This window comes from Orycteropus afer, unplaced genomic scaffold (genome assembly GCF_000298275.1).
Source record: "Orycteropus afer afer isolate SDZICR_OR568_19922 unplaced genomic scaffold, OryAfe1.0 scaffold00110, whole genome shotgun sequence".
Lineage (NCBI taxonomy): Eukaryota > Metazoa > Chordata > Mammalia > Tubulidentata > Orycteropodidae > Orycteropus > Orycteropus afer.
This window is the reverse complement of record NW_006921697.1, coordinates 6830684-6857041: the sequence shown is the minus strand read 5'-3', so window position 1 is coordinate 6857041 and position 26358 is coordinate 6830684. Positions and strand designations below refer to the sequence as shown.

Sequence of the window (26358 nt, the reverse complement as noted above, 5' to 3'; positions counted from 1 at the left end):
GATTTTGGAGGTGCCTGGTACATGTGCTTATGCAGACTAGAGCTTATGGCAAAAACTTGAGAACACCCCCCTACAATGACCATTGGGATTCTGGACTAGAAAACTTCCAGTTGCTGCAGCACCATACAGACCATTTGAAAGGCAATTACTCACTTGCTATTGGGCATTGATTGAGACTGCCTCAATGACAGAGGGACATGAAATCATCATGAGACCTGAAATACCCATAATGTTTTGGGTGATGTCAGAGAAACATTCTAATAAAGAAGGTGGTGCCCAAAATAGCTCCATAATAAAATGGAAATGATTCATACAAGAGCAAGCTACAGGAGGGTGCAGGGAGCCACCCACCATATCCATGAGCAAGTAGCCTCTTTTCCCATAGATTCTACCCTGGACCTGCCTGAGAAGCTTCCAGAACCCATTGCCATGTGGACAATGCCCTGTGAATAACTTTCTGTGGACCAGCAGAGGACCGCTTGGTTCACAGATGGCAGTACCAGTGTACATGGACAATAATTAATGTGGAAGCTGCTGCATTAAGACCGGCAGACAGAAAGACCCTGATTGAAAAAGGTAAGACAAGGCAGCTCAATGGGCTGAACTGTGTGGTGTCTTCCTAGCTGTCATGGAAAAATTGGGCAATGGTGACAGCTCATATGTTTGGAGTTTTACTGATTCATGTGCAGTGACCAATGGCCTGGCTATACAATCAGGCAAATGTATAATGGAAAATTGGGCTATTAAGGAACATCCATGTGGAGCATGGACCTATGGAAATCACTCTGGGAATTCAGAGAGTAGGCCATATCAATGCCCATCAGAAGAATCCCCTTTCTGGATCAGAAAGCTATTGGAATCAACAAGTAGACATCTTAGTATGCTCCCTTGAAATGGCCAATTGGGTTCATGACATGAATGGACATGGGGGTGTTACAGCAATGCAGAGATGGGCTGAATGTAAACACATCTCTCTTGCCCCCTCCGAGGCACAAAATGCCAATAAGGACTGCTTTGTCTGTCAGCAAGAAAGACCGAGGTTACAGATGGCTTTGGAGCAGATTCCCCAGGGGGAAGGCCCTGAGCACAGCTGGCAAGTCTATTATACAGGGCCAGTGATGCCAGTGGCTCCAGGTGGTTGTGAAAGGGTCCTCACAGGAATATATACTTACTCTGGACCGGGTTTTGCTTATCCCATGAAAGATGCAAATGCCAAAAACACCACACACGGTTTGGAACAAATGACACTGTACCAATTTGGGCCACCAAGTTATATTACCTCAGACCAAGGAACACACTTTATAGCCTATAGGGTGCAGTTGTGGACCAAGAAACATCATATTAAGTTGATGTACCATATCACATACCACCCTCAAAGTAATGGTCTGCTAGAGAATTGGAATGGGCAATTGAAACATTTGTTATCTAAAATGGGTGGAGATAAAAGCATGTAGGGCTGGCTCACACTACTTCATGAGTTCACACTCAACATGAGGGTGGCAAAGGGAGAATCACCACTGGACAGATTCCTACATTTTTCTGGGGGATCTGGGAAAGAGGGAGTTGGGGAAGACACTGGTGCAACTGTACAATTCTTTCCCACATCAATTGACATTGCTTTCTTCCTGCCAAAAGCTGTGATCCCAGGAACTACGTTGTAGCTGTGGGTACCAGAGGCAGGGGTGATCCCTAAGCAAGAGACTAACTATACCCCTGAACCTGTAAGCCAGAATTTCCAAGGGTCTTATGGGATGGATTTTACCCTCTCCCCATCTGGCAAAATTGGGGCTGACAGTGAATACTAGTCTTGCCAAGTGGTTGAAACAGCCCACTAGTATTGTGCCCATGTAACCCTACCCAACATGAGTGGGAGTGAACTGAGGGGGAAGCACTTGCTAGACTGCTGTTGCTACCAGCAATCTAGCCCGGCACAGCAGCTGAACCGGATGTCCCTTCCCAAAGTGGGAAAATTTGAGTAAAAATAAATGACAAATGGAAGGAAGTAAAAATAATAGCTGAAGGTAACAGGACGAATAAATGGTTTATGCAGTGGGGGAAATCTAACATTATGTTGATACCTAAAGAGAGACTCAGATCAAAGGAATAATCTTCTCTCAGTTAAGTTTTATCAGAGGCCAGAAAGGGTGATGATGAGAGAAACTTTTGGAGTACCTAGTCAGATCAGATGGACACTTGCAGCAGACCTGAATGGCTAGTACCTGAGTAATCTCACCCTTAGGACTCTTTGCCCTACTGAAGGACTAATTGTTAATGACTTTGGGACTGGCAAAATGATTGGAGGGAGCAAATTAATTCTTCAAGTGTGAAAGGGCTAATTGGCTATAAGAGCTAGGGCGTGGCTTGCTGTGCAGAGAATTGCTTCATATGGCCCTTCTAGCCATCGTCCTCCATTTAGTGATGTGTTATAAATCCTAGTCTCTATGCTTGTTTAGAGTGGGATATATCTTCAGTCCCGCCTTGCTGCAGGGTGTGACTCAAGTCACCACCCTTAGCTTCCTTGAGGGTATATATGTGAATGTTTGGGGAAAATTCTCTCTCTTGCTCTGGTCCTGCATTTGGGTCATCATCATCTCACCCCTGGACTTGAGACAGCAGCAGATCATCTGACCTACTAATTTGAGTTCGCCAACCCCTGCAAACACGTGAGTTGGGAGAATCCTCTAGACCTACCTGTAGACTTGGGACTTACCAGCCTGCCAGCCTCCCAGCCTCCACCACCACCATGTGAGCCATTTCCTTGGGAGTTTGTGAGTTCTAAGAGATGTTACAGAAAAATACGGAACACAAGACAGGAGGGAGATTACTGAGGGAAGGAGGAGGAGGAGTTGATATCAGAGATGATGGTGTGGCACAGCAGTTTGGAAAAGTTGGGCATTTGGGACATCTTTAACCTCTGCCTCATAGGGACCAGCCTTGTGCTGATCCTTCTATAAGAAATTATTCAAGCAGGCTGATGATTCATTTCTCCAATTTTTCTCCCTTTTGGAATGTGAATGTCTGCAATTGTTATCCTATGCCTATCTCACCATTGAATTTTGGGGACAGATAACTTGTTTTTAGTTTTACAAGTCCACAGATGGAGACTACTTTTGCCTCAAAATGAATCATACCAAGAGTCTCAGCCATACCTGATTTAAATAATTTAGATGATGAGTTTTGGAACTTTTAGCTAAGATTTTGGACTTGAGTTGATGCTGTAATGGGTTGAGACTGTTGGGAAAGTTAGGATGAAATAAATGTATTTTTCATGTAAGATTGTAGAGGAGGGTGGACTGGAATCTGTGATTATTACCTTATGTAGGTCTTTGTGAATGTGATAAAAGTAAGGATCTTGAGATGGGGAGATAATCCTGGCTTATGCAGGTAGACCTTAAATGTAATCACTGGTATCTCTAGGAGGGAGATAGAAGGAGATTTCACTACAGACAAAGGAGAAGGCCATGTGATGGGGGCAGAATCAAAGACAAAGCAATACTGCTGACTTTGAAGATAGAGGAAGGGGCCAGGGGTTAAGGAATGAATCATAAGAAGCTGGAAAAGTCCAGGAAGTGATTTTTTCTTCTAGAACCTCTGAGAGGAGCACAGCTTTGCCAACACCTTGACTTTAACCCAGTGAAACTGATATCGGACTTCAGTTATCTAGAACTGTAAAAGGATAAATTTGTGCTATTTTAAACCACTAAGTTTGGGGCAGTTTACTACAGCAGCTATAGGAAACTGATATAATAACCTTGGGCAAGAACTTTACCTCTATGAGTCTATTTCCTCATCTATAAAATGGAAATAATACATTCATTTAATAATTCACTCAATAATTTTTGAGAGCATGCTATGGGTCAAGCTTAAGCTCTGGGGACACAGGAGTGGTCAAGCTCTCCTTGTTTTCATGGAGCTTAAGTTCTAGGGGGAGGAGATGAAAAAACAGTGGGGAAGCAAATATATAAGCAAGATAATTACAAATTATAAGATGCGATGTGAAGGATGGGAACAACAACAAACAAGGTGTGCAATCCAGAGTAACTAGACAGACAGAATGGCGGACTTTGTCTTATGTACTTTGGTCTTATTATCAGAAGGGACCAGTCCCTGGAAAAGGATATCGTGCTTGATAAAGTAAAGGGTCAGCAAAAAAAGGAAAGATCCTCAAGAGGATGAATTGACACAGTGGCTGCAATGATGGGGTCAAGCATGGCAAGGATTGTGAGGATGGTGCAGGACCAGGCAGTGTTTTTGTTCTGTCATACACAGGGTCACTATGAGTTGGAGCCAACTCAACAGCAGCTAACAACAAGAACAACAGGCAGGCAGAAGGGGCTTGTTTTAGATAGAATGATCAGGGAATCCCCTTGGAAGAGAGGAAATTTAAGCTAAGACCAAGTAGGCAAAAAGCAGAGGATTAACAATGCAGGCAAAGAGGGGGAAAAGACAAAAGTTTATTGAAAAACAAAAAGATCAGAGTGGCTGGAGTGCAGTGTCCTTAGAAGAGAGTTGAACAAGTTGCAGTTGGAAAGGTGGCAGGGGCCAGATCACGCAGAGCCTTGTAAACCTTGATAAGGAGCCTGGATCTGTTCTCAGGAGAGATGTATCTACATAAAATAGCACCTATGGCAATTAACTTTAACTTGCTGAATGGTCTCTCACAGCTGGTGATGGAAATTGCCATGGCTAATAGAAACTGCTCATTGGTGTCCCCCCTCAAGTGGTACCCAAGGCACATACCATATCTGCCATATCCTAGCATGCTTCCAGTTCTCAGGGCAATTTGGAGAAAGGTAGAGGTTGGGGCATCCCCACTGGCTTCTGTGAGGAAATAGGTTGTAAGGGAAAGAGAGGAGAAGGAAAGAAACAAGAAGGAGACTATTATTGATGTGTTCAAGTAGCAATGATGCTGGCTTTGAAGAGGGGAGAGGTTGAAGGATTGCTATGAATATTAAGTAACAAAACATAGTGGCACCAAGCAAATGCTCAACAAATGAAAGCTGTCATTAGGGTATTATCATTTGTTACTATTATTATCTGCTTCTGCTGAAAAGATAACCTTAGCTGAAGGAAAAATTAAACACTACTGGGTAGTATGAGCAGAATTCACACCTGCAGCAGGTGAGAAGAACCTCATTGTGTCCTTATTCCCATTCACCAGAAGCCACTTGTGGAAACCTATGGCATTCTCCCCCTCCCCAACCCACTTTCCTTTCACAAGTTTGTTGTTGTTGTTGCTGTTATGTGCCGTCGAGTCGTAACCGACTCATAGCGACCCCTACTTGGGTTTCCGAGGCAGTATCACTACGGAAGTAGGTTGCCCCTTCTTCCTTCTGAGGAGTGACTGGTGGATTTGAACCACCAGCCCTCTGGTTATCAGTCAAGTGTCCACAAGTTTAGGAACCTAGAAATATGTCAGAGCTCATATCGATACACACAAACACATAATTTGGCCACTTAGGGGTTCTGGAGGATAGCTCTTAATTTTACAAATGCTATGGCAAACCAGAAGGAGCTCTGGTAGCATAGTGCCTAAGGCACTTGACTGCTAATCAGAAGGCTGGCAGTTCAAACCCACCAGCCATTCCTCAGAAGGAGATGGGGCAATCTACTTCCATAGGGATACTGCCTCGGAAACCCAAGGAGGGATCATTATGAGTCGGGTTGGACTCGATGGCACATAACAACAACAACAGCAACATGGTAAACCAGATGGATCTTTGGAAATGAAACATAATACTTGCATAAAAACTTCTCAAGATATCACTAACTGGACCTTTCATTTTATCTATCTATCTATCTGTCTGTCTGCCTGTCTGTCTGTCTATCTATCTCCATCACACAAACACACACACACATTCTTTTCATCTCCAATAGCACCTCAGCAGGGTCTCACTTGGTCAGACATCACCTCCTCACTGGTCTCTCCCCTTCTTTTGACTTGCTTCCATCTGTTCTCAATACGGGGAGTTCTGGTGGTGTAGTGCCTAAGGCATTATTTGACTACTAACCAGAAGGCTGGCAATTCAAACCCAACAGCCACTCCTTGGAAGGAAGGCTGGGCAAGAGGTCGCTATGAGTTGGGACCGAGTAGATGGCAGTGAGTTTGTTTTTTCCTCAATCCCTTTGTGACTTCCCAGAATAATAATAATAATAAAAATACTGCCGACGAGTCGGATCCGACTCATAGCGACCCCTACTTGGATTTCCGAGGCGGTATTTCTACAGGAGTAGATTGCCTGGCCTTCCTTCTGAGGAGTGTCTGGTGGATTTGAACCACCAGTCTTCTGGTTAGCAGTCAAATGCCCTAGGCACTAAGCTGAGGATAATATCCAAACTCTTGGCAGAATACGTACAGTCCCACCTGCACCTATCCCAACTCAGGCTCTTTCCCCAGCACTCACAGCCCTGAGCCACCCTAACCTACTCTCAGTTCCTGGAACTCTTGGCCACTCCCTGCCCCAGAGTCTTCTCCCTTTCCTTTGTATGGAACACTCACTGGCAACTCCTATCTCCCAATTTACCACAACTGGCTCCTTCTCTTCTTTTAGGTTCTTGGCTCAGATGCAATTCCTGAAAGCCTCTTCCATCACCAGCCCACATCATTGTCCTTCATGATGCACCATGTTCATTTCCCTCATGGCATTTACCACAATTTGGGACTATTTCTTTTTTTGCTTGTTTATAGTCACTCTCCCCGACTTGGCTATGAGCTGTCTGGCAGGTATTTGTTCTGTTTGTTCTGTTGTTGTTGTAGGTGTTGTTAGGTGCTTCCCAGTCCTGACATGGTACTTGGCACATGGCAGAGACTTGGGAAAAATTTGTTGAATGAATGAATGAATGTATCTTCCCACTCATGCTAAATTCAAAGCAATTGGGAAGTGGAGTAAGCAGCAAGGCTTGGAAATCAAGAGACCTGGGCTGGGTGGTAGTCCTAATCTCACCATCACACCTCTCATTAACTTATTGTGTCCCTTCCCTTCTCAGAGTTTCAGTTGCCCAATTGGTAAAATGCCCTTTGAAGTTCCCTCTAGTGGTAATATAATAAGAATAACTCCTTTCTCTGGAGCAGTGACCAAGGCACACACTTGTCCTTTTTCTCATTTAATCCTCAAACTTGCCTAGAGAGGAACTGCAATGGATTGAATTGTGTCCCCCAAAATGTACATTTAGTATCTATCCCTTGTACCTGGGGATCCTGTTTTGTTACATTAGTGAGATCACACAGCTGTAGGGTAGGTCCTAAATGTAATCACCTCTGAGTTATAAAAAGACCAGATTAGGTTAGTTATAAAAAGACAGATATGCACACAGACTGATGTAGTGAGAGGATCTTCTACAAGCCAAGGAATCAAGGAATGCCTGGGGCTACCACCATAGAAAGAATCAACACAGCCTAGACCATGATTAGGACTTTCAACCTCCAGGAATGTGAGAAATAAAATTTTGTTCTTGAAATACCATTGATATTTGAAATACACTGATTGTGGCTGCACTAGAAAACTAGAACGGGTACATATACCATTGTCAGTATCTTACAGATGAGGAAACCTAGTCTCAGAGTGTAATACAGCCAGAAAGGGGAATAAGGTTAGCTTTAAAAAAAAATTTTTTTTTGTTGGCCTTTACCCTGAAATTTTGCCCTTCCAGTTTTGGGGAGTGAAGACATTATCTCTTTTAAGAAATGGTGGTGATATATATATTTTTAAAGGTCCTTACAGTGAGAAAGGAGAATTTGGTAATCTTAAAAAAAAAAAAAAAAAGCCAATTCCAGCCCCATGTGTTGCAGACTAGAACTGCTCCATAGAGTTTTCATGGCTGTGTCCTTTCAGAAGCAGGTCTTTCTTATGAGGTGCCTCTGGGTGGATTTGAATGGCCAATCTTTCAGTTAATAGTCAAACACTTACCATTTTCACCACCCAGAGACTCTTAAATCCAACCAGTTGCCATTGAGTTGAGTTGTTTGGCAGGTACTTTGTTCTATTTCTTCACCACCTTGTTATCAGTTGCTGATATGGTAGTCATCACATAGGGAAGACTTGGCAATCTATGTTATTGTTAGTTGCCATTGAGTAGATTCTGGTAATGGCAATTTATACCAGTTCCTCAAATTTATTCAGAAATCTTATTGATGCATAAAATCCCAAAGTCTTGGAACCACACAAACTGTACATGTACATGATAGGGTTATTATTATTATTATTATTATTATTGTGTTTTTACCATTACTAGGTACAGTGCAAGAACACAGAGATGTTTCATTTCAGTTTCCAAGGCACACTTCAAGAGGCCTGGATTTGAATCCAAGCTCTGCCTGTAGTACTAACTGGAGCACATTAGGAAAGTGAAGTAATCTCTCTAATACTCGCTTTCCTCATCTGTATAATGGAGATAATAATAGTGCCTAACTTTTAGTCATTCTTGAGCATATGTTATCTGTTGCAATGGTTGAATCTCAACCAATACTTTTTGGTACAGTGGCTCTGTGTATTCCTTCCATTTTCTTTTGATACTTCCTGTGTCGTTCAATATTTTGGCTATAGAATTGTTCAATATTGCAACTCAAGGCGTGAATATTTTCTTCAGTGCTTTCAATGTGAGAAATGCCAAGCTTCTACTCTCCTTTTAGTTTTCTAACTCCAGGTCTTTGCACATTTCATTGTAATACTTTACTTTGTCTTCTTGAGCAGCCCTTTGAAATTTTTACTTCATCATTTCTTCCCTTTGCTTTTGTTACTCTATGTTCAAGAATAAGTTTCAGAGTCTCTTCTGACATCCATTTTGGTCTTTTCTTTTTGTCTTTTTAATGGCCTTTTGATTTCTTCATGTATCCTTGGTGTCTTCCCACAACTCTTCTGGTCATTGGTGTTCAATGAGTCAAATCTGTTCTTCAGATTGTTTCTAAATTAAGGTGGGATATACTCAGGGTCATATTTTTGCTTTTGTGGTATTGAAGAAAGATGTTCAAGCTGCACAGAATTGAATTGTGGTGCTAGTGAAGAGTACTGGAAATACTATGGACTAAGAATGAACAAATCTGTCTTGGAAGATGTATAGCAGAATGCTCTTTGGAAGGGAGGATGGCAACACTTTGTCTCTCATACTTTGTTCATGTTATCAAGAGGGACCAGTTCCTAAAGAAGGACATTATGCTTGATAAAGTAGAGGGTCAGCAAAAAAGAGGAGGATATCATCAAGATGAATTGATGCAGTGCCTGCAACAATGGTCTCAAACATAGCAACAATTGTAAGGATGACAGATGGCCAGGCAGTGTTTCTGTTGTACCTAGGATCACTATGAGTTGGAACCAACCCAACAGCACCTAACAACAACAAAATATGCATGTGAAAGCTGGATAATGAATGAGAAAGACTGAAGAAGAGTTGATGCTTTTGAGTTGTGGTGTTGACAAAGAATCCTCAAAGTACCATGGACTGCCAGGAGAATTAACAAATGTGTCTGGGAAGTGCAGCCAGAATGCTCGTGGGAAGCGAGAATGGCCAGACTTCATCTCACCTACTTTAGTCATGTTGTCAGAAGGGACCATTCCCTGGAGAAGGATATCATGCTCAGTAAAATGGAGGGTCAGTGAAAAAGGGGAAGGCCCTTAATGAGATGGATTGATACAGTGGCTGCAATGATGGGCTCAGGTATAGGAAGTACTGTGAGACTGGTGCGGACCAGTCACACATTCTGTTATACATAGGGTTGCTATGAGTCAGAGCTGACTCAACACCACCTAACAACAACAACAACAGCTTACATGGTTTCAGTCAAAAAATTACTCAGCTCATTGCCTTGGTTCTCCAATCTAATCTAAAAAGGCAATTGTTCCCATCTCACACTCAAAGGGTGGGATTCAAACTTTGGTCAGTATCAGAATCACTTGGAGTATTGGGTAAAAATACAAAGACCCAGGAACTATTCTATTCCAACAAGTCTGGATGTTGGTGTTCTTTATTATTATCTGCCCCAGATCATTCTTATACACACCACATTTCAGAACTGCCATGAAAGAATGAAAGAAATAAGGCTCCCTGCTTACTCTAAGGGGTCACGAAAGATAATTATCATTATTCAAATACATTTGTCCCTCCTTCTGGAGATGGCAAGCAGGCAGACTGTCCTCATGTAAGTTGCACACACAGAGTCCTATCCCAGGGGAGCTGGGATTGCACCCTGGTGTTCACTGGGGATGGGAGGCTTAACTATCACAGAAGCCCTGGGGTCCTCATTCTTCAAGAGTCCAAGAAAATCCAAAGAGGGAGAACACCTCTTGTACATCTCCCAGCCCATATCAGGGACATAGCAGATTTACGGCAGAGCCACAATGAAACCCAGAACTTTGGATGCCTAGATTAGTGTTAGAAGGGCTTATTTGGGAGAATCTAAGAGAAGCCCTCTGGCTCCTAACAGGTGGGACAAGAAGTTAGGGATCTGCAGGTGGTGACCTGCAAGTTTCTTCCTAGCTGATGATGCCTAGGAAAGGGCCTAGCCAAACACTAAGATTCCAAAGGCCTCTTCTGAAAAGTTTGACAATTAACTCAGGGTTCTTGTCACTACCTAGAGAGGAACCAAGAACTACCCTCAATATCTAAAAAAGTTCAAGCTCCTTGACAATGCAATTTATTGACCTTGTTGCCTGAGCAGGCACAGAGTCCTGTTGGTACCATGAGATCCTGATTAGAAACAAACCTTGGAATCCCAGAGCCTGACTGAGAGAGTCACAATCCTGTGCACAGCATACAGCAGCTGCTGCCAGACAGGTGAATAGGTGACAGTTCTCAAACCACAGCAAGTGCTTTAGTTGACTCAGGGCAACAAACTTGAGGGGTGGAGCCAGAATTTAAACCAAGAGTCAGTGTAGCCAGTTTCAGAAGCAGGAAGACTTGTGGCTAGGATAGAGTTTCAGTTGCTCTGCCAGAATTAGACGAGCAAGCCATTCTTTCCCTCTCTGAGCCTCATTTTCCATACTGTTAATAATAATAATACCCCAGAGAAGTAGTTAGGCTTTGTGGGGCAAGAAGCTTATACCATTGGATGAGTGTGTATGTGTTTGCAGGAGCTCTTTAAGAAAAAGAACACAGAATTATAAATACAAAACCTTAGTACATAAGACCCTCGGAAAGCACTCCATGTAAGGGAGAGGATTTGAGGAATCTGTCTCTGATGCTACCCCTAAGAAATTTATGTAAAGTTATGTGAAGCTCTTAGCACATGGCAAGCACTCAAAAAATGTTAAGGTTGTGATGAGACGATAGTAGGAGGAATAGTCAGGCTTGAGTAAAATGCTAACATTTTGAGGGAGGAGGAGGTCCTGTCTGCTCATCTGTTCCTGAAGCAGAGACAATCACAGAGAACGAGGCACTAGAGACTACCCCCCCACCCCCGCCAAGGCCTTCTTTAGATGCAGAGGTTCCATCCTGGATGTCATGTGTGACATCAGACAAATCACACCCTCTCTAGGCCTCAGTGTCCTGCTGAGGAAAATGAGCTGAGAGTCGTTCAATCTCTGCCCCTTCTCCCTTTTCAACAGAATGCCCTGTGTGTCTCCTTGGACCTTCACAAAACGAAAGAATAATTAGAGGTGAGGAGTCCCTGGGTGCCACAAACAGTCAAGCACTTGACAACTACCCAAAAGGTTGGTAGTTTGAGTCTACCCAGAGATGCCTTAGAAAAAAGCCCTGGCAATCTACATCCAAATAATCAGCCACTGAGAAGCCTATGGAGTGAAGTTCTAGTCTGACACACATGGGGTTACCATGAGTCAGAGTTGACTCAATGCAAATGTTCTTTTTTTCCAAGTTAAAAAGGAGGCACTCTCAGAAGTGACATCTTGCACCAGATTGAACATCCAGTGAGAAGTGGAAGCCACAGCCCTGAGATGATCTGAGATGAGGTGGAGGTGTTCTCTTGGAGGGAGTAATAGTGTACTGGTTGCAAATCCTGACTAGTTTGAGCTCAGGTTCCCTGTCCCCTGGCCAGGTTCCTTTACTTCAAGGAAGTTTCCTCATTATTTAATTTACAGCTTTCAACTAGAAAATATAGTTGAAAATACTTGAGGGTGTCTACCCCTTGGTAAATTGCTTACTAAACACTAGTTATTAAATTATCAGTATCATAGCCACTGTTGCCATTTTTGTAATTAGTTAATACCAGTAAGGGTGGTTGACTCCCTCCCCAAACCCCTCCTCCTCCTCCTCCTCCCAGGACAGCAAGGCTCCTCTTCCACTGGGCTTCCTCAGGATGGGAGGGGGAGGAGGAGGTACCCAGGGAGGTGGGCGGGGCCTCACTCCAGATTGACCAGAGCCTGCTAAGGCACAAGCCACTGAGTTGGGATTTGCACCTGAACTAGACATCTTCCTGCCAGTTTCTTTCCAAAACAGACCTCTTCTACACCCTGAACCCTCCCTTTTTGAAGCAGTCATGCCTTTGACCAAGAGTACCAAGGATCCTCAGGTTGCTGTTTCCCTCAAAGTGGACTTCATGTCTCCTCCTGAAAGTGCCAAGAAGCTGCAGAACAATGCCTCCAGCTTCTGGGAAGGAAGCTCTTCAGAGTCGTCAGACTTGGAGAAGACCAAGGGTATAACGTGAGTGTTGTTTTCTGCCATTGCCATTACTGCCTTCCAGCCTAGGAGGCTTCAGTAGCAAAATCCCTGAGGTGGGTGTGTCTGACCCCCAACCCATTGTACAGATGGGGTAACTAAAGTTGGGAAAGGTAGAATTAGAGGCTGAGTCAGTATGATAGCTCAAAAAGGCAGGAATAGAGAAATGTGAGGAAAGCCCATATATATATATATATATCCATCCCCATATAATTGTGTTCCAGCTCCCAACTTGTGTAGGTGGGGAAACTAAGGCCCAGTTACCTGCGGCCACACCCTGAGTGATTGGCAGGATAGGGGCTATATTCCAGTGTTGGCCCAAAGGTCAATGTTGCTCCTGGTCAGCTCTGCTAATGGAGACAGAACCCCCAACTCCTTGGAGGAAAAGGTGAGACCTGAACTTAGAACTACAGTGCCCTCCCTGACATCCAAGCATTGCCTCCTCCCTACAGTCTCCTCAGCCTCTGCTTCTAATGGGAATTGTAGTGACAACACCAATAAGCACAGTATGTAGAAGGTTCTGGTGGTTTTCCATTTTTCCAGGGTAGGGGGTGGGATTATTCACAAAACTTTCAATCTGAGATAAGGACAGTCTATCAAATGAAGCTGGACAGGGAAGCGAAGCTAAAGGGGTTTCAGCTCTTTTCCCTGCACCTGGACTCCACCCCTCAAACAGAGTAGCTAGTTTACTTAGAAAAAAAAAAAAGTGAAGAAGCATGGTGATAGAGAAGTTCTGCTGCTTTTAAAAGAAAGTTGTGAAAAACATTGGTATAGTAGAAAGAGCAATGAGCAAAGAATCAAATCTGAGTTCTAATTGTGACTCTGCTTCTTCTCTTCTGCAAACCTAACTTTCCCCGTGTACAAAACAGGCACAAATTGGTGGCAGTGTGAATTAAAGGAGGACGCCTATGGAAACTAAACCAGAAGTGAGGGTGGTGGCAGGGAGAGAGAAGTCCTGCAAAGAGAAGGCAAAGCTCTCCTCTACTTCCACCTTGCAGGACAGTTTAAGGACTGACATTGTGTCACAGTTTGGTTGCCCTGGGGCCAGTCCTGAGGGTTGCAAAGAATTACCAACGCAGAGGGTGAGCGCTCTAGCCTTGGCACCATCCACAGCTGAGTAGGGATATTTCTCAATCAGAGGCCTTGAGGGAACCATCTAGCTCTTGTGTCCTGAAGTGACACATGGTTTGGTGGCAATGCCAGCTACTTAAGAAGCATAACAACAAAGCCAGTCAGAGGTGAAAGGGACCTCATGGCATGGAGAGAAGAAGAGTAAAAGGCTGGGTGAGCATGGCACCTATGGAGTCAGTTTAAATGCCCACTTAGATGCTTACTAGCTTGGGCTGGTGATGTCACTTTTCTGTGCTCTAGCTATTACTCTGTAAAGCAAGACTACTGAGTTTGCATTTCATATGGTGGACCTAAAGGTGATTTGAGCATAAAGCTCCCAGAACAGTACCTGTAAGCATTGGCTGCTAGGACTCTGATGATGTCAGGTTCAAGGTCACCAAGGGAGTTAAGCCTAGAACCCAGGTCTCCTAAATCCCAGTCCAGTGCTTTGCCCAACTCACCACTCTGTTTTTAAATTGGCTGAGTGACTTAAAGTTAAATTCTGATTTCTTAAGCTCTTTAGTTAGAAATTTCTGAAGTGACCTGTTGATCTCTTCTTGGTTGCAAAACAAACTCATCAGCTGTGGTGCAGTGCTCTATCAGTTATGTTGACCCCCACAGGGAGACAGAAAGATACAAGGGACTTTCCACCCTCTCCCTTCCCTAATCGTTCTCTTTAACCTTTAACAAATTTAAGGGCAGAGCCTCAGGAAGTTGGAGGATTGAGAGCTTTAACATAAAGATACAGGTGTTTGGGGGAGTTCTTTCTAATATTTACCAAAGTTCAGCAAAGTTGAGCACATTGCTCAAGGTGACATAGTTTGTTAAGTAGAGGCCTTGAGATTCAAATCCCTGGCTTGTCCCACCTCAGAAACCAGTCTCCTTCCAAAATACTTCCACTGATTTTCAGAATAAGTCACTTAGCTTGAAGACTTTTATGGGGAATTTCCAAGTTTTCTAAAGTTATGAATATAAACCAATACCCACCTAGTGCCCTGGGATGGGGGGCACCTATGGAACCCAATCCCCAAATGACCTTGCCCCCAGACCCCACCTGGGTTCCCATGTATCTGATCTGTTTATTCAGATGTCATAATGTCTTCTTCAGTCTGTCCTTTTCCCTTTTCTCTGGGTTTAACTCTATTCCTATTATTAATTTTATGACTTGGCATCATCACTGCTCCCTCTCTGAGCATCAGTTTCCTCAGTTATAAAATAAGGTTTTCCTATTACTCAGTCTGTCTTGAGCTATCCCCAACAGGCAGTCTAGTACAGATGTAGATGAAGTACAGGGTCTCTGAAGCAGCCCTAGGGTTAAATTCTGGCCTCCCCATATATCTTTAAAAGGAGCTCAGGTGGCATAGTGGGTAAGGGATGTGGCTGCTAACCAAAAGATTAGCAGTTCAAACCCACCAGCTGTTCTGTTGAAGGAAGATGAGACAATCTACTTCCATAAAGATTTATAGCCTTAGAAACCCAATGGGAGTCGCTATCTTGGAATCGACTCAATGGCAGTGGGTTTGGGTTTTTTGGTTTTCAATATCTTTGGACAAGTCACTAATAAAATTATCTGTGCTTCAGTTTCCTCATCTGCAAAACAGGGACAAAAATAGTACTTTCTTCATAGTCTTGACAAGTAGATTAAATGTGATCACGCATGTAAGGTAAACAGTGTCTGGAGTATAGTAAGTGTTACGATGGTGCATAATGAGTGTTAGCTGCTAAAACCAGGACAGTTCCAGGCAAACCAGGACACTTGGTCCTCCTGCAGAAGGCCCAGATGTGGCAGGCAAGGACAAGGTGACTGAGAGATGGCCAAGGACTCCCTACTCAGCTTAATACAGGTATTGTCATGATGTGAGGGACTGACTATTGGATCTCCTTACCTCCACATACCCACAATCTCACATCTCCTTCCTCTCCTGTAGAGGGTTCCAGACCTTGGTTCACCTGGTGAAAGGCAACATGGGCACAGGGATCCTGGGGCTACCCCTGGCCATAAAGAATGCAGGCATCCTGGTAAGAGGGGCTGGTGCTGGTGGGATCATGATGACCTGTGTTGTGGGAGGAGAGACCTTTAACAGTCTATGATAGTTTGAAATGAGTAGTCTTTCTGGGAGACAGCTTGGTCCAGATATCTATCCTGGGTTTGATTCTGCCTTTGCCGCAGACTTGGACTGGCCTCGGCCAATTGTTTGTTCACTCTTTGGGCCTTTGTCTACCTCCCTCCCTCTTTTAGAATGTGAAGGTTGGACTATGACTATTTTCCAATTGTGTCTACAGAGCCCTGCATTTCCTCAAGGATTCCTTGGAGGCCACAGTGGGGCACGTGGTCAGAATTCTGTGTCCTATTCCCACCACAACACAACATTATAATGGATGGCTTTACGTATTTTATTGGAGTTCTGCTTGAGATAGCCTTTTTTTTTCCCCCCAGCAATAATTATTTTTTTAATACTTTATTTTATTTTATTATTGTTGTTGAAAAAATATATACAGCAAAACATACATAATTCAATAATAATTTTTATATGTACAAGACACTGACATTGATTATATTTTTCAAGTTGTGCAACCATGCTCACACTCCTTTTTCAAATTATTCCTCCACCATTTACATAACTCACTGCCCCATGACCTGCTTATCTAAACTTTTGAGTTGCTGTTGTCAATTTGATTTTAGATTGCATTTGAAAGATAGCTTTTACTGCTTAAAGGGTTTACAAACCAGTTTGCTAGAAAATTCTTTGAGTTCTTAATGATATCTGTAGTCACCAAATTCCTCCTCTCTATTTTCTTCTAAACCCGTTCTTCTCTCTCTCTCTCCCCTTTTTCTCCCTCCCTCCCCTTACTCCTCCAGATGGGCCCTCTCAGTGTGCTTCTAATAGGCTTCATCTCCTCCCACTGCATGCATATCCTGGTCAAGTGTGCCCAGCACTTCTGCCACAGGTAAGGAAAACTACACTCTTGCATCAATTCCTTTTGTACGTGATTCTCAGGAACATCCCAGAAATATTTTATAATGTTGATGTTATTGTTAATTGCCATTGGGTCACTGAGTAGAACTGCTCCATAGGGTTTTCTTGGCTGTAGTCTTAATGGAAGCAGATTGCCAGATCTTTTCTTCCATGAGACCACTGGATGGGTTTGAACCGCCAACCTAGAATGAACAATTGAGAACAAACTGTTTGCACCACCTACCCATAAACAAACAAACAAAAAACGCAAACTCACTGCTATCAAGTTGATTCTGACTCATAATGATGTCCTTTGGGTTTCCAAGGTGGTAAATATTTACAAAAGTAGATTGCCCAGTCTTCCTTTCACAGAGTGGCTGGTGGGTTTGAACTGCCAGTCTTCTGGTTAGCAGTCAAATGCCTTAGGCACTAAACTACCTACACATAACAAAAGTTTAATTCCTAATCTCCTCCAACAAGGCCACTGAAAAGCACTCAAAAAAAGAAAAGGGAAAATTGATATCAAATTAAATAATTGGTTTATTGTATTGAAATGATACTAAGACTGTAAAGCATAGGTTTACTAACTAGTTTGTCAGTGTTTTCACAGTTTAAAGAGCTAACATCAAAAACTTCACACCCTAGGAGGTAAATTATTTTGCTTACCACTATGACTTTTCATGTACAACATTAAATAAATGAACAATTAAAAGAAAAAAAGAGAGAAAGAGAGAGAGCGCTGCCATGTTACTCATTAAAAACAAACCCCATATGTGTCAGAGTAGAAGTATGCTCCATGAGATGTTCAGTGGCTGATTTTTCAGAAGTAGATTGCCAGGCCTTTCTTTTGAGGCACCTCTGAGTGAACTCAAGCCTCCAAACCTTTGGTCAGCAGCCAACTGTGTTAACTATTTGCATCACCCAGGGACTCCCCATTATTAATTAGATGATTTCAGTTGGACCATTGTGCTTATCATCTGTTTGGCTCATCTATGTGGTGTGTGTGTGTGTATAAATTGGACATAAACAATCCATGCTCAATCCTGCCTTGTCAGGATTGTCACAAGGATCCAATAGGATCACAGTTATGAAAACCACAGTACCTGTGCAAAGTATGCATTGTTACTTTTGTTATCTAGCAGCTGCCTCCTCTGACAGGTGAGGAAAACTAGTCACCAAGGAAATCCTACCAGTGTCAGAGCCTGAATCAGAACTTAGATCTCTTCCCCAGTGTTCTTCCCACTCTCCAGCTGGGCCCTGCCTTGCTCAGTGTCTCCTGATTTTTAAGTATGTGATTCTAGTGATTATTTGGCAACCGTGTTTGTGCTCTCTCCTACAGGCTTAACAAGCCCTTTATGGACTATTCAGAAACAGTTATGCATGGATTAGAATCCAGTCCCAGCTCCTGGCTCCGGAAACATGCCCACTGGGGAAGGTATTTTGGTCTTGCTCTGCCTGAGATAGTATAGGATTCAGTAGGTGAGCATGCTACTGTTAGGGATGTCCTCTTACCTGGAATGGTGTCTCATGTGGCACAGAATGTCAGACTTTCCACATGGACAAGGAGTTGATTGGCAACATCTATGTGCAGTCCCTTCTTGTATGCCTCCAATAACAGAATGCACATTCCTTTGTTATTCAACTTTAATATTATTCTTTCTTTTCTTTAACAACATTTATCCAATTGCTACTATGTGCCAAGCACTGGAAAAACCATGGGGAATGAGACAAATAACAAGGCTTTGCCCTCACAGAGTCTGTAGTCCAGTGGGAAGATATACATTAAACACAATTATTTAATAGACTCGGGAATATATAATATGAAGGAAAGAAATACTGGTTGCTACTGAGTAGGTAAGAAGACATACATGGGCTGAGGAGGGAGTTTCTTAGGATGGAATAACTGGATGAGTTCTGAAGAAAGGCATTCAAAAGATGAGGAATTCCCTGAAAGTTTATAGGGCCCTAGGCCTTGCAGAAAGAAGGAAGGCACTAGTGAAGGCCTCAAAGCAGGAAGGAGTGTGTGGCAGCTGCTTAAGGACAGAAAGTCAGGGAAGTAAAGCAGAAGAAGGAGTCTGGTGCTGGGTCAGGTCAGGCTGAGTATTTTAGACCCTCTTAATTATTTGGGTTTTTTTGCCTCCAGGAAGCCGTTGGAGGGATTTAGACAGGGAAGTGATCATATTTATATTGATTAAAGATTTGGCTGGCTTCTGTGAAGAGACTAGATTGTAAGTGAGCAAGAGTAGACTTAGAGGAGGCTGTTGACAATGGCCAGGCAGGTGGCAATGGTGGCTTGGACCAAGCTGGTGGCAGTGGGGTTAGAGAAGAATGGATTTGGTCATGAACTGGATATTGGGAAAGGAAAAAGAGGACAGGAAGAATCAGGAGTGGCTCAGATTTCTGAGGACTTCTATTTTGGACATGCTTGGTTTGAGGGGCCTGAAAAACATCTGAATAAAAATCTCAAGTTGGTGGTTGTATGTACAGATTTGAGTTTATCTTCATATAGTAGAAGAGAATTGATATCATCAGTCATGAAGCCAGGAGTCAGAGAAGTTCTCTTAAGAAGAGAGTATATAGTGAGAGAGGAATGGAGAGGAAAAAAAATCAAGACTTTATAATCTTTTGTTGAGCTGTAGTCTTCCTCCTTGCAACTCACACCCTACCTTTTAGCTTTGAGGGTAACACAGAACAAATAACAACCCCCCTCCATCCTCTGGTACATCTTTTCCCTTGTCTTCCAGACCTGTTCCCATCCTGTCTGCTTCCCCTTTTCTGAGCACTCATTAGGTTGTCAATGTCTCTCTTGAACTCTGATATCCAGTACTCAAGGTGTGCTCCTACTCACATGAGGTAGGCAGGGCATCGTAAGTCTTGCATCCCCCTTGGCCCAAATCCCATTCTGTATTAATTCAGCCCCTGAGCAGACTAGAAAGATGATGATCAGAATTTTCCCAATGGTGTGACCTGAGAGGAGACTTTTACCACAATCCACCCTCCTCACATACCTCACAGTCCCTGAAATTCTTCTACTCATTTTTGGGCACATAAAGTAGCTTTTCTTAACTCATTTAAGTACCTTGTTCCACTAATTATCTTCTCTCCTTTAACTAGAACTCCTTTCCTGTGGACTCTTGTCTGGAGAATTTAAATGTGTTCATGTATCTTCACTTAAAAAATAAAATAAATAAACAAGTTCTGGACCTTACGACATCCTCCAGCCACTATCTATCGCATAGTCACCATATTATTCAATAATCCAACATACTTGACATATTATTCAATATGTTTGTATTTGTTGAATAATATGAAAAATAATATTGCTGTTGTTATTCAACAATATTTCTGAAGATCTATGATGTGTCAGGTTGTACTTTAGACACTAGTCTACAATGATGAACAAGATGGACAATATTCAAACTGGAGCTCACATTCTAACTTTATGAAAGAAACCTACCCTGACTAGTGGCATCACTAGGGTTGGTGTCACCTAGTGTAGTAACTTATGGTGTCACCCACCCCCCCAGACCTCCTCCCATACCAGACTATCCAGAATCCTCAGTAATGTTGATTATCAATTTTAGTAATAGAATAATACATGATACATATAGTTGTAAACTGCTTAAATGTAGTATTTCTTAACTTATATGAATATTAACAAAATTATTTTATAAAATATTTTTACAATTAGTTACATTATTAGTAACAGAGCTGCAGATTTTTTTTTTTTTTTTGATGTTCCTTTTTTTTTCCTTTAATTATCAATCCATTCTCAAAGTTACTGATATATTCACAAGTACTAATTACCATACATGTGAGCTCTGGTAGCTCCTAAGGCACTGGACTGCCCACCAGAGGGCTGGCGGTTCAAACCCACCAGCCACTCCTCAGACGGAAGGTTGGGCAATCCTACTTCCGTAGTGATACTGCCTCGGAAACCCAAGGAGGGGTCGCTATGAGTCGGGGCCGACTCCACCGCACATAACAACAACAACAACAATCTGCCTCCGAAACCCAAGGAGGGGTCGCTATGAGTCGGGCTGACTCGACGGCACATAACAACACAACAATTACCATACTGTAGCTAAAACACCAGAACACTAGACAAAATCTGCTATAAAAACACCCGCGACAACGAAAACAACAGTGCATGCTCGTAGCATGTGCAGATGAAACCACATGATTCGAAGTGTTATTGTAATTGGGTAATAATGGCAGCACTTAGAGGTGCATTAGAAAGTTCAAAAAATAAATTAGCATAGAACGTTAGCCTTGAAGCTATTTTGATATATATGTAAGCTGGGCTTATGAAAAACATTTTTGTTGTTGTTGTTATAACCAACAATAGGGATATTTTTATTTAATAATAATAATAAATTTCTGCTGAAACACTGCACAAAAATTTTTCAGACAGTCAATGTGGTGTCACCCCCTCTAATAGTATCACCTAGTGTGGTCCACACTCCCCTTCCCCTGCACCCCTGCCAGTGATGCCACTGCCTCTCACTTTGCTTCCTCACATCCCATTCACATCTTTCATGAATCATCTGGCTCTTCTGTCTTTATAATTCTACTGAAGTTCTTTACACTAATGTCCTTGTTGTACCTTCCTTACCCTAAAGAACCCTCAGCAGAGGTGAGTACAATCAACTATTCTTTTATTGAAACATTCTCCCCACCACACCTTGGTTTCGATTTAAGTATTTTCTTCCTGGTTTCCCTCCTACTTTTCTGACCATTTCTTTGCATTCATCATAGACTTCTTTGTTTCCATCCATATTGTGGTCTCCAGAGTTTGGAATGTTCCTTCTCTTCTCACTTTGCCCACTCTCTGACAGTGACCTGCCTTCTCAACACTTTATCCACTACCTACACTAGTAGGTACATGGTTGTACATACAACTCTATACAACAACCCTAATGATGTCACTAGTCAGAGATCCTAATATATAGTTGTATATAGTTGTATCCACTAGTCTTAGATCCCAATATATAATTGCCCCATGAATGTCACCTATAGGAACCTCAAGTTCAACAATTCAAATCCTGAATGTGTCATTTGTGCTCCTTCCTCTAAAACCTGTTTTTCTTCTAAATTTCTCAGTTCATTTTGTGCTCCAGCCAAAAACCTGCACATCAACAGGTTTTTATAAATTCTAGCTCCTTAGTATCTCTTAAAATGTTTTTGTTCTCTCATTCCTAAAGATCAGGTCTTTGTGCAGAGTGTTGCTGTCTGTCAACTCCATTATTGCAAGAATCCAATCTCTCATCCTTCGTCTTGCCAAGTCTAATGGACTTTCCACATGGCAGCTAGAGAAATCAGCCTGCTCTCTCTATTGAGAAACCCTTTCCTCTCTTCTTATTCTTTTTCTTTTATTGTTGCAGCTACTATTGTTGTTACTCTTCTTCTTCCTCCTCCTCCTCCTCTTCTTCCTTCTTTCTCTCTCTGTCTCTGTCTCCTCCCTCCTCTCATTTTCCCCTTCCCAGTTCTTCTGAGTTTCCCACTCAGGTATCAGTTTTTCTAGGAAGACTTTCTGTCTGCTCCACAAATTGGTTAGAATGCTGTTTTCATGTGTACCTCTTCACGCCATATTATAATAATCTTTTTCATCTTCCCTACTAATCTATAAACTACTAAAGGTAACTAAGGATCATGTGTTATTTCTCTCTATGTCTAATAAGCACATGGCAGAAAAACAAATTGAATGTTAGTGATAGCTAATAAAACATTGTGCCTAATATCATGTTTCAGTTAGTGGCAATTATGAAGAATCTTGCAAAGCCAGGTGCAGGGGGAAAGGGCAAGCTCCTGACCATGAAGAATTTTACCACTTACGGAGCTAAGAACTAAGCATGGTGGAAAAACATTTTTTAAGAGAACTGTTGTTACCTCTTTTCTTACTGTGTCATAGTCAGTTGTGGTGGCAGGACCAAGGATGTTGGTTAGGGGATAGCAAGAGGCAGGGGACAGAATGGCAAGAAATGGAACCCACAAGTCAACTTCTCTTACAAATTTTCTTTCTCTTCCTCCCCTCTAGGCATGCCGTGATCTTCTTCCTTACAATCACCCAGCTGGGCTTCTGCTGTGTGTACATTGTGTTTCTGGCTGATAATTTAAAGCAGGTAGAGAAGATGGGAGGGAAGAAAACATGCAAAAAGAGAATCCTTTGTTAACTATTTACCAAGCAAATGGTTTTGCCTCTGTGAGTCTATTGTCCTTATCATTAAAACAAAGGAAGTTCAACTAAATGGTACCAAAGAACCCAGACTCCCTTCACTCCACACCTGTGGATTTCTATAAGTCATTACTTTGGCCACAATATCCTTTGTCCAGTGTTTTGGACATGCCTTCAAATTGATCTCTAAAATCCTGAACTGGAAGGAGCCTTAGATTCCTCAGTACTCCTGTTTTAGAGCTTACTTGTCCTTAACTCTTTTTTTTTTTTTTTAAATGATACCTAATCTCCTTTGGCCATCTTTATCTGCCTTTATTTACTTAATCTATGGATAAACAAGCTCTGGTAGCATAGTGCCTGAGGCATTTGACTGTCAGCCAGAAGTCTGGAGGTTCAGACCCACCAGCCACTGCTCAGAAGGAAGACTGGGCAATCTACTTCCATAGAGATACTGCCTCTGAAGGAGCTCTGGTAGCATAGTGGCTAAGGCACTTGACTGCTAACCAGAAGGCTGGCGGTTCAAACCCACCAGCCACTCCTCGGAAGGAAGGTTGGGCAATCCTACTTCCGTAGTGATACTGTCTCGGAAACCCAAGGAGGGGTCGCTATGAGTCGGGGCCGACTTGACTCGACGGCATATAACAACAACAACAACTGCCTCTGAAACCCAAGGAGGGTTCGCTGTGAGTTGGAGCCAACTTGACGGCAGTGAGTTTGGGTTTTTTTGGCTATGGTTAAACAGTTGCTGTCACCAGGAACTTCTTTGATCTAAACAAAATGTTTTCTTGCAGTAATTTGAGAAAAAAGAATGAGTAATAACAGAAGTCATCCTTACTCAATTAATACACTTAAAAAAGAAAATTGTTCTTTGGGATTTTTCTTCTGACTGTAAAAGTAATACCAGAAATTAGAAAAGTCAAAAAAGAAGAAAAGAAAGAAATAGAAAGCATCCACCAGAAAAGATACCACTTGCCATCAAGTCCCTTCCAAATTACAGTGATCCTATAGGACAGAGTATAGGAGCTCTGGTAGCATAGTAGGAACCCATAGAGTTTCCAAGGCTGTAAATCATCATGGAAGCAGACTGCCTCATCTTCCTCCAGCAAAGTGGCTGGTGGGATTGACCCACCATAAAGCAGTCCAATACTTTAACCACAACAACACTTCCAGATTGCCTCAATTATCCACCACCAAAAACCCACTGCTGTAGACTTGATTTTCACTCATAGCAACACTATAGAACAAAGTGGAACTGCCCTATAGACTTTCCTAAATTGTAACCTTTATGACTCATAGCTATGAGATTAAACTCAACACAGTGGGTTAAATCTTTACAAGGAGCCCTGGTGGTGCAGTGGTTAAGCGCTCACCTGCTAACCTAAATGTTAGTGGTTCTATTCTATTTTATAGGGTCACCATGAATCTTACTCATTGGCAACGGGTTTGGTTTTTTGGAATGTTTATGGGGAAGAGCCCTGCAAATGCATTGATTAAAGCCCTGGGTGTGTAATGGTTAAGGACTTGGCTGCTAACCAAACCCACCAGCCACTCTGTGGGAGAAAAGACCTAGCCATCTGTTTCTTTAAAGATTATAACCTAGGAAACCCAATGGGTCAGTCCTACTCTGTCCTTTAGGGTCACTATGAAAGAATGCTCAGTATCTCCTAAACAATAGCTCTTCCTTTCCCCAAAAAATTACTCTTAATCCAAACACTCATGGTTATCATTTTAACTGAGCATTAACTCATCAGCATTTTGCAATGTCCTAAATTTTTCTGTCATAATTTTTAGTAGCTTCATAATGTTCAATCAGAGTCCTTGGGTGATGCAAATGGTTAACGTACTCAGCTTGGAGGTCCAAGCCTGACCAGAGGCAGCTCAGAGGAAAGTTTGGCTATCTACTTTCCAAAAATGAGTCACTAGACACTCTATGGAGCAAAGTTGTACTCTGATATACATGAGGTCATCATGAGTTAGAATTCACTTGGTGGCAACTGGTTACTATTCAATCACAGAAACTGACCATAACTTAATCAGTCTTCTATTCATAGATCTTCCCTTTGCTTCCCTTCATTGTTCTGCTATAATCTTTTGCAGTATATTTGTGTGCTCTTTTGTTTCTTTAGCATAGATTTCTTAAAATGGAAATACTGGGTCAAAGAGTGATTGTCTTAAAGGTGCTTAAAATACATTGTCTGATTGCTCTTCAGAAAGGTGATCTCTAAATACTTTTACTCATCACCTGCCTAGAGACAAGGCAAGCACTATGTTGGGCAGTCTACAGGTTAAGTGGGGTGTGTTCTGATACATGTAACAAGTTGTATGTCAATATAATATTTAATTGTCAGATTAGGACACTATTAACAACCCTCTGAGGTTGTGGGTGTTTAATTGTCAACTAAATGGGCGATATCATAGTTTCCTAAATGTGCAGGGACAGGAAAGATCACTGGAGCAAGGGAAGGCTACCTAGAAGATGGTGTAGCTGATGTAGTCTTTAAAGGCAGGTATAACAGCTGTGACAGCCTGGTGGGAAGGTAGTGAATGAAATCCTGGAGCTAGGTCTTACTCAAGAGAGGCAACTTGGACTGGTTTGGTTATAGAAAACAGTGTTGGTCTTGGATGAGGAAAAGCCTTAGGAGTTGGATGGGGCTCATTGAAAGCCTGGCTAATGTTTCAGGGATTTTTCCTATTATAGTCAGGAATCAGAAAAAACAAAACAAAATTTATGATTCATTTAATAATCCATGGTGTGTTGTTAAGTGAAAGAGGATTTCAAAATAAAAGCGTATACACTAAGACTCATTCTGTAAATTTTTTAAAAAAAGAAGTGTAAAATACATGCAGTTTGTGATAATGTACAGAGAATATACAGCTGGATATATTCCAGGGTGTTACCATGGCTATTCATAGATAAGGATTAATAATGCTTTTATATTTTCTTCTTGTCGAAAAATATAGATAGCACATTTGCCAATTTAACATTTTTTACTTGTACAATTTAATGAAACCAATATTGATTGCTCCATAGTGAATTGCTTGCATAATAAAATTCTATTAGTTAGGTTGTGCTGGTTCTAAACCAAGGGTCATTCCTCACCCTCCACTTTGCCAGATGGTGTTTGAAAATACATGTGGGGAGTTTTTTGTTTGTCACAATGATTGGTGGATGCTATAATTGAGAGTTAAACCTTAATTGTATTCATGTAGAATTTGTACATAGACCAAGAGGCGGTCATTCTAACAGAACAAGGGGATATTGCATGGTTTAAAATCAGGAAAAGTGTGACTCAAGGTTGTATCCTTTCACTATATTTATTCAATCTGTCACTGAGTGAATAATCCAAGAAGCTAGACTATATGAAAAAGAATGTGGCATCAGGATCAGAGGAAGGCTCATTGTCTTGGTCTTTCAGTCGCTGTAACAGACATGCCACAAATGGGTGGCTTTAACAAACAGGGATTTATTCCCTTACAGTTTAGGAGGCTAGAAGTCCGAATTCAAAGTGC

The 26358-nt window shown here is 42.1% G+C and overlaps 1 protein-coding gene across 1 annotated transcript in view; it reads left to right on the top strand.

The window, feature by feature from the left end:
* Positions 1 to 12427: 12427 nt before the first annotated feature.
* Positions 12428 to 26358, top strand: part of SLC36A2 (solute carrier family 36 member 2) — a 71383-nt gene continuing 57452 nt past the window's right edge. The window contains exons 1-5 of the mRNA XM_007943638.1: positions 12428 to 12591; positions 15645 to 15735; positions 16577 to 16665; positions 18013 to 18108; positions 22711 to 22795. Coding sequence (XP_007941829.1) covers positions 12428 to 12591; positions 15645 to 15735; positions 16577 to 16665; positions 18013 to 18108; positions 22711 to 22795 — 525 coding nt within the window. The remainder of the gene's footprint in view (positions 12592 to 15644; positions 15736 to 16576; positions 16666 to 18012; positions 18109 to 22710; positions 22796 to 26358) is intronic.